The following is a 13,377-nucleotide window of genomic DNA, read 5'->3' as shown; positions in this document are numbered from 1 at the left end:
ACAGGCGTGAGCCACTGAGTCTGGCCTTTGTCTGCCTTCTTTAGAGCAGTTATGTGGTATTGTTGGTTCTTTCTTGTTTATTGAGTTCTCTGTAGGTCCTAGTTATCAAGCTTCTGTGTGATTTATAACATGCAAATATCTGTTCCCATTCTGATGGTTGTCTGTTATCTTTGGTTATTGTCTCCTTAACTGTACAGAAACTCCTTAATTAAGGCCCATTTGTTTATTTTTGTTGTTGTTGCAATTGCCATAGCCATCTTCATAAATTCTTTCCCCAGGCCAATGTCTTCAAGTGTTTTCCCCACACTTTATTTGAGGATTTTTATTGTTTTGTGCCTTAGATTTTAGAATGGATTAACAAGTGTGGTATGTGTATACCATGGAATAGTATTCAGTCATTAAAAGAGATTCATCTTTTGTATTAGCCTGTATTGAGTTGGAATGCATTCTTTTTATGAAAGCATCACAAGAATGCAGAAATAAGAATCCAATGTACTCAATTCTAATATGAAGGCAGTAGATGATCTGATCAATGGCAGGGGGAAGAGAATGAGGGAGCGGGGAGAGGGAAGCAGGGAGGTGGCTGGGGGTTCACAATCTATGGCACACGTCTTGGGGGCAGGACAAAATTGTAAGATGGACTTTACCTACTAAATGCAATCAGTGTAACCTAATTGTTTGCATCCTCAATGAATCCCAAACAATTAAAAAATATGAAAAAATAAAAAATGTATTGGATATATTTGTAGAGCATTTTGCTTTATTTTCCATTATAAATTATTATACTCTCACTAACTTTTGTAAACATTTGTAAAGTGCCCAATCCTAAGATCTTTGTCCTCAAGCTTAGCAAATTCTTCTAGAATGGGAATGAAGATGTCAGCTAATACATGTGAGATAAAGTTTAATCATCTCGATCTTGCGATTTTTTGTGTTCTTGTCTATCTATCAGATGCTTCTCTATCTAAGGAACTAGCCAACGCTAATGATGTAAACAGGCTGTGGAAACAAGCTGCTTACTCCACGAGGGTTTATTAGCATGTGTGAATGAAATGAGTTTCCAGTCATAAAGTTAGTCATTGAATTATAAAGTGTCCTTATGGGAAGGTTGTGAGTCTTCTTGTCAGCATGAAGTGCAATACTCTGAGTCATCCATAACCTGGGACTGCATGTATTACATTTCTCAGTATTCTCCCCCATCAGGAGATGGACATCTATGCCACAAATTGTGTCATATGGATGGTCCGTCTGGCACAGGTAACTGGAGCTTTTCTGGTTGAATTTTTATAAAACAGGATACAGCATCACATGGGTCTGTACAAATAACAGGAGACATGCAATTTACAAACAGAACATTAGAAGGAAGACAGGGGTCTGTGTGGTGGGTGGAGAGAGGAAACCCAGGGCCTGACAGGAAATGGCACTTCTGCCACACTTCAGTGTCCCACAAAGATGAGGAGAAAGCACAGCTGAGATGCGGCCTCAGTTCTTATATTAGAATGACCCCAAGTTTAGTAACTGTGCTCTCTGTGCACAGTAATACATGGCTGTGTCTGCGGGGTCCATGCTGGTCATTGTTAGGACCACCTGGTTTGTGGAGGTGTCCTTAGAAATTGTGAGTCGGCTCTTCAGGCCTGAGCTATAGTACTTAACATCATTCCACCAGATGGTTGTGAGCCACTCCAGGGCCTTCCCTGGAGGATGGTGGACCCAACTAATACCCATTCCAGAGGTGCTCAGTGAGAACTGAGAGAAGGTGCAGGTCAGTGTGAGGGTCTGGGTGGGTTCAGCCCTGGTCCAGCCTCTTTTAGGGTCACCTGTGACAGGACCTCTTTGGAGAAAGCACAGAAGGAGGTTGAAGTGGACTGAGAAAAAAGAAGACCCTTTTTATTCTTATTGAAGTTCCAGACTAGAGCTCTCACAGGAAGGCATAGTCAGCAGCAGGAGGGTGGCACACAGCATCTCCATGGCGGGGCTCAGGAATCACTGACCCAGGCTCTGTGCTGGGCTTTTTATCCCAGGATGGAGAATTACATTGACCTCACCAGGGTTGCAAACATTTAGGAAGGTCTGAGGTCTCAGGACACAACAGAGGAATGAGCACTGAGCTTTGAACTGTCATGGCTGGTCTCCATGGGGGTCGCCTGCCCATTTCAGGACAGGGTGTGTCAGGCCACAAAGTCCCCTGCGTGTTCTGTGGCTGGATGCAATCAAGGCTATAAGGCCCCTGTTGCTACAGAGTCTTCTCCTTGGAGGCTCAGACGTTGTAGTTCTCATTCTGGTAAATGGGAGTAAAGGACAAGATAGATGCCGGGTCCTCTCCCTTTGAGAAACAGAGAAGTTTGTGTTTGGAGGAGAGTGGGCACTATACTCCTACATTCAGCTTTTGAACCTTTTTCATTAACAGAGAGCAGAAAAAATTGGTAAAGTAAAAGGGTCACTCCATAAAATTTTTACATTGACTCTGTAAATACATATAAGTTGACCAGAGAGTCTGTACATGTGTGAATTCCTGTAGAAATAGTCCTTGGATAATAGCCTGTGTTCTTGTGCTCAGTTAGTCCTGTGGGTACAGAGAGTGACACACCTGACTTCCCTCATCATCAGCCCATGAGTGAGCAGACTGGGAACAGCTGGAGTGGACTTATAGGGGAACAGCTGGCTGACAGCATGTCCTGACCTGTCTCCCCCTGCACCTGTATGAAGATGGTTCTGTGCTCATGGGGCTCTGGAGACATTCTCCATCCTAGACTCCTCATTCCTACATAAAATAGATCCTAGAGATTGGACCTATCTGTCACACCATGAGACACACACACACATCCCTTCATATTTGCCGTGTGGAACTCCATGAATGTGGAAGTCACTATACATTGCTGCCATAGTATATATGAGTATTTCTTAAATTTCAGTTCTGTGAAACCATGGTCTTACACTAACTAAAGGCTTATCATTTGTGCTGGGCTGCATAGCTATGAGAGTTTGTTGCCAACAGAGGAAACACACCTGCGAGGGAGTGAGGTCAGACTGTTGAGCGTGCACAGTGTCCTCAGAGTTGGGGAGGAGACTGGGGTGAAGGCCATTCCACATGTGACCAATGATCCCTGGACTTCCCATTACTGTTCCCAGGGAAGCCCAGCCATAACTGACTTTCATTTGCTTTTGGTGCAATTAATGGTTCAGGCCTTTCCTGGGACTATAATTGGATCTGGTTAGATACACACTCAGTTGATGATGGGAAAGCAACTGGTTCAAGATGGTAAACAGAGGGCCTTAAACTTATCTGCACAGGTTTCACAAGTGAAATGATTTGATATCATCCAAAGTGGAAGGGATGATCAATGTCAAGAAATGTGTGTGTTCTTTTACGCAGAGAGAAATGCACATGTATTTTTTCAGATCTGGCTTTTAAGTGTTATTCCAAAGAAAATGTAACCCACTCATGTGCGATATCCACAACCTCTCACACACATTTTAAGCCCCTCTGCAAATGGAAAAATATTTATTTACTGAGACAAAACAGGAGTCCATAGCCCTGTTCACTGATGGGAGAACAGGAATTCTTCTACCACTTCCTTTCCCAGGTGGGGAACTTTACTTCTTTTCTTGCAGAATTGCTCTAACTAGGACTTACAGTATGATGGAGAATTGAATAGGTATGAGCATCCTTGTCTAGTTTCAGGAATTGGAGGCAAAGTCTAGTGTTGACACTAATATCATGCCTACTGTGAACTTGTCACACTTGTTCTCCATTATGCTGAGGCACTTTCCAACTCCTCCTAGGTTTTTGCTGAGCACATTTTTGTCATTAAAGGATATTGGACTTTGTCAAAGCTTTTGTTGACTTTAGTGACCACTTCATGAAGAAAAGATGGTCTCCATAACAAACACTTCTGGGAAAAAATTCCTAAACATAAATCCTAAAACTATGAAGCCAGTGAATTACACAGGGAGAAATCTTCACAGCATTAGGTTCTGCTATAAATTGGGGGTATGACATGAGCACAGCCTACAAAAATGGATCAAAAAAATAGGGTCATGCTTTGTTTGGAACTGTTAAAGAGCCTAAGTGGAGGAAGAAATCGTAAGCAAAAAATCAAATCTGGAAACACCACATTATCACATGTCACACAATACTACAAGTGTGTAGTAACCAGAACTGTCTGGTGTGGGTACAAAAATAGAGACACAGACACCAGCACAAGACAGAGAACCCAGATAAAAAACAATCTGTATACAGCCAACTCATCATGATGAAGCAGACAACAACATAAACTGGTGAAAAGAAGCCCTAGTCAGTAAATGGTGCTGGACAACTGGACAGCCACATGTAGAAGAATGAAACAGGACTCCTAAATCTCACCACTCACAAAAATTAATTCCAGGTCAATAAAGACTTAAATACAGGCAGGAAACCACAGAATTCTAGTGGAACATGTAGCAAAAGCTCCTATTGTTCTAGGCAAATAATTTACTACTAAGACTACAATTGTTATCGCTGCAACAAGAAACATAAATGAATGAAATGGGATTGAATTGAAAGCTGCTGCACAACTAAGGAAATAACTGACAGAGGAAACAGGCATCCTAAAGAAATGGAGAAAATGTTGACAAGTTATAAACCTGGTAAAGGGCTAATATTCAGAATCCACTAAGAACTCAAACAATTCAGCAAGAAAATAAAGCAAACCACTTGATTAAAAAGTGAATGAAAACATGAGCAAAAGCTTTTCAAAAGAAGATAGACAAATCTCCCATAAACATATGAAAGAATGCTCAACATCTCTAACCATCAGAAAAAACAAATTATTAGTAAAATCACCATGAGATATCACCTTATCCCATGTAAAAAGGCTTTTATAAAAAAATCTAAGAACAATAGAACAATTCGCAGGGATGTACAGAAAAAGAACACGTATACACTGATGTTTGGATTGCAAATTATTACAACCTGTTGTAAAAACAGTACAAAATTTCCTCAAATAACTAAAGCTAGACCTACCATTCAACCCAACAATCCCACTACTGGGTGTCTACACAGAGGAAAAGAAGTCATATCAAAAAGACACCTCCACTCAAATGTTCATTGTGGAACAGTTCACAACTGGAGAGATGTAGAATCAAGTGCCCATCAGTTTGCGAGTGGATTAAAATACATAGTGTATGTGTACTCTGGAGTACTACTCAGTCATAAAAAGGATGAATTAATGCCTTTTCAACAATTTAGATGGAACTGGAGACCATTACTCTATGTCAAGTATCACAAGACTGGTAAAACAAACAGCACATATACTTGTTATTCAACTAGAGGTTGCCAAAGAGCACACGTGTGCACCGAGGAACGTAAAACAGAGTGGAAATCAAGCCTTAATACTTTAACATGCAAAAGAAAAAAGTTAAAGTAAATTCAGAATTCCACACCATCGGAGGACCAACCCAGCTTAGATTGCCATATAGAGAATGTTCATGGATCTTTTGATGCTTCAGATGTTTGAAAGGAGGCAGCTGACCTACGACCTGCAGTCTAAGTTGATGATCTTAGATAAGGCACAACATTCGTCTCCAATACTGGACTAACAATCCTGTATGATTCACCATTTTGCCACCATTATTATCACTAGCTTAATTACAGCAGCTCTTTCATATCCTATAGAGCAAAATCTCCTCCCTTCTTGCACTGTATTCAAAATAGTTTTGAATAGTCAAACTTTTTTTTTTATTTTTGACTATGTACAATGCAAGGTTCATTGATGCCTCTTATCCTATTTCCCCACACGTGGGCATAAGTAAATACAGGCTGTGAGAGTGTGTGGTTCAAGCCTCACTAGCCCTTTCCAGGGAGAGTAAATCCTCACTTAGTCCCCACCACAGATCTGTCAACAAACCCTGAGCCCATCTCCTTTCCAGTTCTACAGAGTCATGTTGGACTTTGAGAGGACAACCCTGCCATCCCCAGCTATTTCAAGAAGTTTTCCACATTCACGGGGTGGTTGAGTGCAGCATCACCAGACTCGACACCCACACTGAGTGTCCCCTTCTCCAGGTGTCACTAGGATGGGTGTTGGGACCCTGATACTGAGACGCTGACTACCCTTGTGTTTCCCTTCTGCTTAGGAAGGCTGAGACCCTCTGCCCCCAGTGTCCAGCAAGCTGGCACCTGAAGACCTGTTTCTCTTTTGCACAGCTGAGTTCATCAGAGCATTTTTATGGATTTGTCAGCGATGCTGTGAAGTGTTGGTAACTGGTATTGAAGGAAAATAGACCACAACTGTAAGCCATGTTCTGCCAATTGTACCAGTGACGACGTCTTTGTCCTATGACAAGAATGTTTCTAATTCAGAGGCTTCAGAGGTAAGCACTAACCCAGAGAATCTCCAGAGGAAACAGATTAATGGGTAGGAAGCCACGACCCTGTAGGCAACCAGGGCTGAGCCATCCTGCACCTGCCCTGGGTGACTCCACACATGTGTCCCCGTCGCCCCCTGGCGGCCGCGTCACCCAGGAGGTTCGTGTCTGGGCTCCCAGTGCAGTCCCCTCGCTGTGTCCCTCACGCAGTAATATAGCCCCGTGTCCTCGGGCCTCAGGCTGTTCATCTGCAGATGCAGAGTGTTCTTGCCATTGTCTCTGGAGATGGTGAATTGGCCTTTCACGGAGTCTGCGTAGTATGTGCTACCACCACCAGGATTAATTTGTCCAACCCACTCCAGCCCCTTCCCTGGAGCCTGGCGGACCCAGTTCATCCAGTAATCATGGAAGGTGAATCCAGAGGCTACACAGGAGAGTCTCAGGGACCCTCCAGGCTGGACCAAGCCTCCTCCAGACTCCACCAGCTTCACCTCACACTGGACACCTGCCAACACAGAGACGCCTGGTCAGAAACCTCCACACACACCCTCTGTTCTCTCTCACACATCTGCTCACACACTCCGAGTCTCCAGTTCTCCGTGAATCACCTTGTAACAGAACAACGAGGAGAAGGCAGCTCAGCCCAGACTCCATGGTGAGTCGTCTGTGTTCAGTCCTGAGCAGCGAGTGGGCAGACCTGGGAGTCCTGGGGCTGGGTCTCCTCTCCCAGAGCTGCAGGGTCTGGGCTGGGCAGGTTTTCACGAGCAGAGGGAGGCCCTATTTGCATGTGTTCCTGCGATATAGGAGGTCTGGGGTGGGAGGCTGAGGGAGGGCTGGGTCAGAGCACGTGTGAGTGTGTTGGGACAGTAATATGACAAGGGTAACACTTGATAAAACACAAATTCTTACTGTGAGATTTCATACATACTTATGATGTATCTGCTTAGTTCATTGGATCACTTATTGTACGTGTCATTGTTTCTTTCATGGTACTAATGTGAGGCTCATCCCGGGCACAGATTGTCTCTGTGACATGTCCAGCATTTCCACTCTGTTAAGAGTGACTTTTGGTATCTGAGCATGAACTTTTCAGCACTGTACACCCCTGACCCTTGGACCCACTACAGGATTGAGCTGGACCTGTCTAGTGGTTTCGATATTTCTGTCATGGGAACATTTGTAGTTTTCCCACTTGAAGACTTTACCCTGAAAATGCAGAGGACTATGGTTGATGCAGTTGAATTTTTAGGGATCTGAGTCATTTTCTTTCTGACACTTGTTTCCTCTCAGTAGGTCCATTATTCTTTATAATTAATTTAATGAGGTATAATTGACATGAACTAATCTACATATATTTAAAGTGTACACATTAGAAATATTAACACATCCAACATCATTATAAAGTTAGTGAATAAATCAATTTCCTTCACCTCATCTTTTGTTCTTCCTTATTCCCTTCTTTCACTTTTCCTTCCTGTATTATTCTTGTAGGCAGATATTGATCCTTCTGATAGCACTTTAGGTTGGGTTTTATTTCCTAGAGATTACATAAGTGGAGCGATGCAATTTTGACTCCTCTTCCTTTGGCTTATTTACTGTGTTTAAACACTTCCACATACAGACATGTTGCTGAATGTATGAAACACTCATGGATTCTGATGAGGGTGGTATTCCACTGAACAGGTGTCACATAATTATTGTCTATTAAGCTTTTGTTTAATATAAACTAGTTCGATTTTTGGTGTCTTACAAGTAAATCTGAGGCTCACCTTGAAGGTGTACCTTGGTAAGAAATATAGTTTCTAGTGTTTATTCTGAGAACAATAACATTGACAACCACAGAGACACTGCAGAAGATGTAATTTGGGAAACATTCGTTAATACCTGAGATAATTGAAGTTATAGGACTAACAACAAATGTGACATATGGAGAGAGACAAATTCTTGCAGGAATAATCAAGGCCAGGGAGTTACCTGATCTGGGGCAGAGGCTGCCACATGCAGGGTAGGCTGTGAGAGGATGAAGCTATGAGTGTGTATCTCACTGCTGTGAGCTGAGTGTGGTAAAGGCTTTATGGTGGGAAACTCTCCAGGATATCAGGCTCAAGGAAAACAGCAGTCACAGAAATCTCCCTTTCCCGCAAATCCACTGTAAGAGAGAGAGGGACAGAGAGCACACACTTCTAAAATGCTTCCAGACTCACCTCTCCTTTAAAGAATGGATTTTCAATAAAATCTTCAAAACTCGCATCCTAGGGGCAAAGTGGACCCCATAGGAACTGGGAGGGAAACTGAGGCCCACACCACAGTTATGTTCAGAACTACCCCTCACCTTCTCAGTGGAATAAAAGCCTTGATATGAAGGGAAGGGCATCAAATCTCCAATCTGAGGACCCTGATGGAGAAGCACTAGTTCTGTGATAGAAAATTATAAATAATAACAAGAGGTGCTCTGCCCGGGGGGAGGGGCAGGAAAACTGAGGTCATGAGCTCACCTGAAGCAGAGACAGCAGCACCTGGAAGGCAACACCCAGATCCCAGGTCCCACGCCTGCCTAGAATCACAGCTCAGGAGAAGGTCAGAGACTCTGACCGTAGTCCCAAACCTTCTGCACACTGACAATTGTCAGGTAAGTTTCACACTGGAGTGTATGTGGAGCTGGGACAGACAGAGCTTCTGTAGGAGAGCACAGGGGAGAACATGAGGCCAAGCAGGGAGCAGAGACAAGGTGTCACTGGGGAATCTGAAGTTTCTGATATACTAGAAGGAACAAATTCAACTCTGGTCTCCACTGTAAATGTAGGCTTCAGAGGCACCTCTGAGGAGGTCCAGAGAAACTGTCACTTAGTGCCGAGCAAAGATTTGATATGAGAAACTACAGGCAGAAAATGCATCCAATAAACTAACAAGGCAACATCAACTGTCCAACACAGCCTATCTGGTTAGCAACATGAATATAAGATACATCAGAGAGAAAGACCAGAGCCGTAGTAGACAAACAATCTGAATATGACTGTGAATGACAGGGCACTTAGAGCTTTCTTATTGATGAGCATATTTAGTAAAATCTCCACAGGACAACATGGGAAGACCACAGAATCCAACAGTGACTGTGCTGACAGATGGAAACATTAATATCAGATGGAGTTTCATGGCAGTCAGAAGCACTGTGCTCTGCATAGAAGGAGCCTTGTGCACACTCAGCAGTGGGGTTGGGTCGGGCTGCAAGTGAAGATGAGGCTTCAAAAATGTCCTTGGAAGTTATGAAAACCAAATTGCAAAGACAAAAACTGAAAAGACAGGAATGATTATATGAAATTGTAAGATAGATGTGCTTCAAAGTGAACTGAGAAGTTCGGTTGCTTGTGTTCATGACAATACACTGAAATTTCCAAACACACATAATTTTGGTAAGAATGTTAAACCCATTTTGTCCAATATGTGACATTCCCAGAAAAATTGAGTAGATTTTGAGGGGAGTCTCAGGCGAATATATGGTAAAACTTTAATCTCCACGAAAATGCAATAGTAAAGAACGAAAAACAGATGTTGAGGGAGAAGGGATTGGAGTATCACCTGCATCTCTGAGGAAGGTAATCGTGAGAATAAGATTCAATTGTACTCATTCTCAGCCCCACAATCACACCTGAGTTTTGTCAGCAGAGGGGGCAGACTGAGTTCCCTGCACACAGGGCAACACCTGATATAGGGAGTGATGTTTGGGGTCTCTGCAGGCTCCGAGGTGGGCATGCAGCTCCCACCTCAGACTCAGAAGTCAGGGAATTCTCTGCTCTTTCTCTGAGTCAGGGTAGTGGTTGTGTCTGGAGGTGACCAAACTTACTTGACTCAAGACCCCTGCACATGGACATAAACCAAGGGATATGATAACCAATTCATCTCACAGTACATTTAACAACTTCTTATGTCAGTGGAAAAACTGACCAGGAGAAACTTAAGGAAAAATGCACCTGAGGTGAATGTGGAAATTTTAGTTTTACTCTGCCAATACCCTTGAAAGTGATCATGGACCTTCCTTCATTTCTAACATACTCAACAAGCATGCAAAGCATCACTGATTAGCAGAAAACTACATTCCTCTTGAAACTGCACTGGTGAGACAAACTGAAGAGATAAATCATACTTTGCAAAGAAACATTGGCAAAAAATATCAGGAAACTTATTAGACTGGGGGTGAGATGCTGCCAGTCGCCCTGCTATGGATTAGAGGGACTCCAAAAGGCAGGCTAAGTTTGAGCCCCTTTAGAATATTACATTGGAGGCCATTCCTGGTTCCTGCCTTGGTGCAACAACCAATCAACACATGAGGAGATTTATCATTGCCAAATGTGTTATGACTCCAGGCACTGTACTGACCTCTGTTCACAAGTCTGCTTCCAGCAGGACCACTCCTTCACAGGCAGGGCTGTACCTTCTCTTTGCACAAGAGGTTGGGTGTCCTGCAGACGTGAACAGAACAACTGCCTAAAGATCAAGTGTGCTTGGGAACTGAGGACATTTAAGGTGCTGCTCTCATCTCCACTCCTCAGTTAAACTCTCAGATAAAAGCTGAGGGCTCAGAACATTCAGGTCTAAGAGGCACGTCCAGCAGACTCCTGCTGTCTCTGGAAGCAGGAAGACTGAGGGCTCATGAGCCCTGGAGGACTGTAGCTGCTCTGTCATGAAGAGGATAAGTGACATGGAAATGACCACCGTTTGCTTGACTTGTCCTTTCGGCTTTTCACTTGACTGGAAAGACAACCCTTTACTTACGATCTCTCAGTCTATTTATTCTCCCTAACCTATCCCACGGCTGGGTTGAGAGCCTCGGCCTCAGCCAGGTCAGGGCCACTCTGATCCTGTGTTTGCTGCTCTGTTCAGTTGTACCCGTGTCTCCTCTTACACATTAGACTTAGAGTAGCCAGTTTATCAGAGCACCTGTGAGTCCACTGACAACTCTCCACTTTGATCCTCTGTGGTTCTCTCTTACTCAGGCCCTGAAGGAAAGAAATGACAAGGACCCCCTAGTCTACAGATGCCCTTTCTACTGGCAAAATTGTCTCCCTAATTTGCCCACCTATTCTGGAGACTCAAACTTCAGTCTTTTCAGAACCTTCCTTTTTATTTTAAATCATTAATAAATTATTTAACTCCTCAAATGGGAACTCTGGGTCCCCTATTTGTCAATTTATGCCTGGTGAGAATGTTACATCAAGGAAAGAATTTCTGAAGAAGACTCCAATAGGGATCACGGCCAGAAAATAGAAAGAAAAGGGACTTCATTAAATCAAAAAACTTCTACATAGCTAAGGAAATAATCAACGGAGCAAACAGTTAATTGACAGTATGGGAGAAAATATTCACAATCTATGTTCTAACAACAATTTGGGAAAATAACCTGAATCTACAAACAACTCAAGGAAATTAGGAAGAAAAAACACACTGTATAGTGGGGGAAAGATATACATGGAAGTTTTCCAAAAGAAGATACAAAAATGGACAATAAAAAATGAAAAAACACTGAACATTATTGATAATTACATAAATGCAAAGTAAAACTGTAATGAGTTTTCACCTCCCCCCAGTTAGAATTGCTCTAAGTATAAGATGAAAACAATATAGGTGGTGTGGATGCAGAGAGAAAGGAATGCTTACACATGGTGGGAGGGACTGCACATTAGGACAACCTCTGTGGAATGCAGTGTGGATGCTCCTCAAGGAAATAAAAGCAGACCTATCATGAATCCAGCAATGTTACTACTGGACTGTACCCAAAGGAAAAGAAATAATTTTATCAGGAAGACTTGGATGTATCTTACAGTCCAATTCACAATTGCAGAGATGTGGAATCCACCCAAGTGCCCATCAGCCCAGGAGCAGATTAACAGAACATGGTATGTGTGTACTAAGGAATACTCTCAGCCATGATGAACTGATGCCTTTTACATTGGGTGGAACCACAGATGCTTATCTTTTGTGAAGTATCTAAGGAATGAAAAGCAGACACCACATGCACTCGCTATTAAACTGGAACTTACCAGTGAGCACAGAAGTGCATGGAGCCAAGTAAGGCTCAGTGGAAATCAAGTGGAGGGAGAGGGAGGAGGGAAAGGGTGAAACCTACCAACAGGTACAATGAACACTATTCTTGGGATCAGCACACTTATAACCCTGACTCAAGCATAAAAAAATTGGTGCATGAGACCAAGAAAATTTATACCCCTATAAGACTTTGAAATAAAATAAAATAAGTCTTAATAAAAAATGTTTTCTTGGGGCCATGCCTGTGGCTCAATCAGCAGGGTGCCAGTCCCATGTGCCGATGGTGGTTGGTTCAAACCCAGCCACAGCCAAACTGCAACAAAAAAATAGCCAGGCATTGTGGCAGGCACCTGTAATCCCAGCTACTTGGGAGGCTGAGGCAAGAGAATCACCTATGCCCAAGAGCTGGAGGTGGCTGTGAGTTGTGATGCCAGGACACTCTACCATGTGTGACAAAGTGAGACTCTGTTTCTAAAAATAAAAAAAAAAAGTTTCCTCAAAGACTAGATGAAGTGAAAGAGAGCCAGCTCCCAGAGGCACATGGCCAACCACCTCACCCAGACTCCTGGTCCAACAACCTGAACTTTGTTACCCAGAACGCTTCTCCAAACTTTCAGATAGGAGCAGGTACTGTTTGTATATCCTCAGGAAAATGTTTGTCTGTGTGGACAATGGAAGTTCCCTTCAGGCAGATGATTGTTTAAAGGGAAAGACAGTGGGGAAAAGTTGCTTGTTGGGGACACTCGCTACCCACTTTTCTGTCCATAACATGCCAGAAGATGCCTGTTTGATCATCTCCCTAAAAGTATTTGCCAGGGTAGCCTGAGGCCTCCGAGGGGCTATCCCAGTTGCATGTTGCTTTGGTTATGTTCTTCTTAAGTGGGGGTTATGGCATCCCATCAAGACATACTGAGACATGTATCTGAAAGTATAAACATGTCACTAACAAACTGTTTCTGCTCTTGCTGTCTAAAAAGTCATCAGACTCCTTTG

At 43.1% G+C, this 13,377-nt stretch overlaps 2 gene segments (V, D, J or C); both read right to left on the bottom strand.

The window, feature by feature from the left end:
• LOC128587757 (immunoglobulin heavy constant mu-like) overlaps positions 1-7,061 on the bottom strand; it is a 107,912-nt gene extending 100,851 nt beyond the window's left edge. Inside the window, 1 exon segment of the C gene segment in view lies at positions 6,954-7,061. Coding sequence covers positions 6,954-6,999 — 46 coding nt within the window.
• Positions 1-13,377, bottom strand: part of LOC128587758 (immunoglobulin heavy constant mu-like) — a 358,544-nt gene that overhangs the window by 325,470 nt on the left and 19,697 nt on the right. Inside the window, 1 exon segment of the C gene segment in view lies at positions 6,552-6,850. Within this exon segment, the coding sequence occupies positions 6,552-6,850 (299 nt within the window).

This window comes from Nycticebus coucang, chromosome 6 (genome assembly GCF_027406575.1).
Source record: "Nycticebus coucang isolate mNycCou1 chromosome 6, mNycCou1.pri, whole genome shotgun sequence".
In the NCBI taxonomy this organism is placed as follows: Eukaryota; Metazoa; Chordata; class Mammalia; order Primates; family Lorisidae; genus Nycticebus; species Nycticebus coucang.
This window is presented reverse-complemented; position numbering and strand designations above follow the sequence as displayed.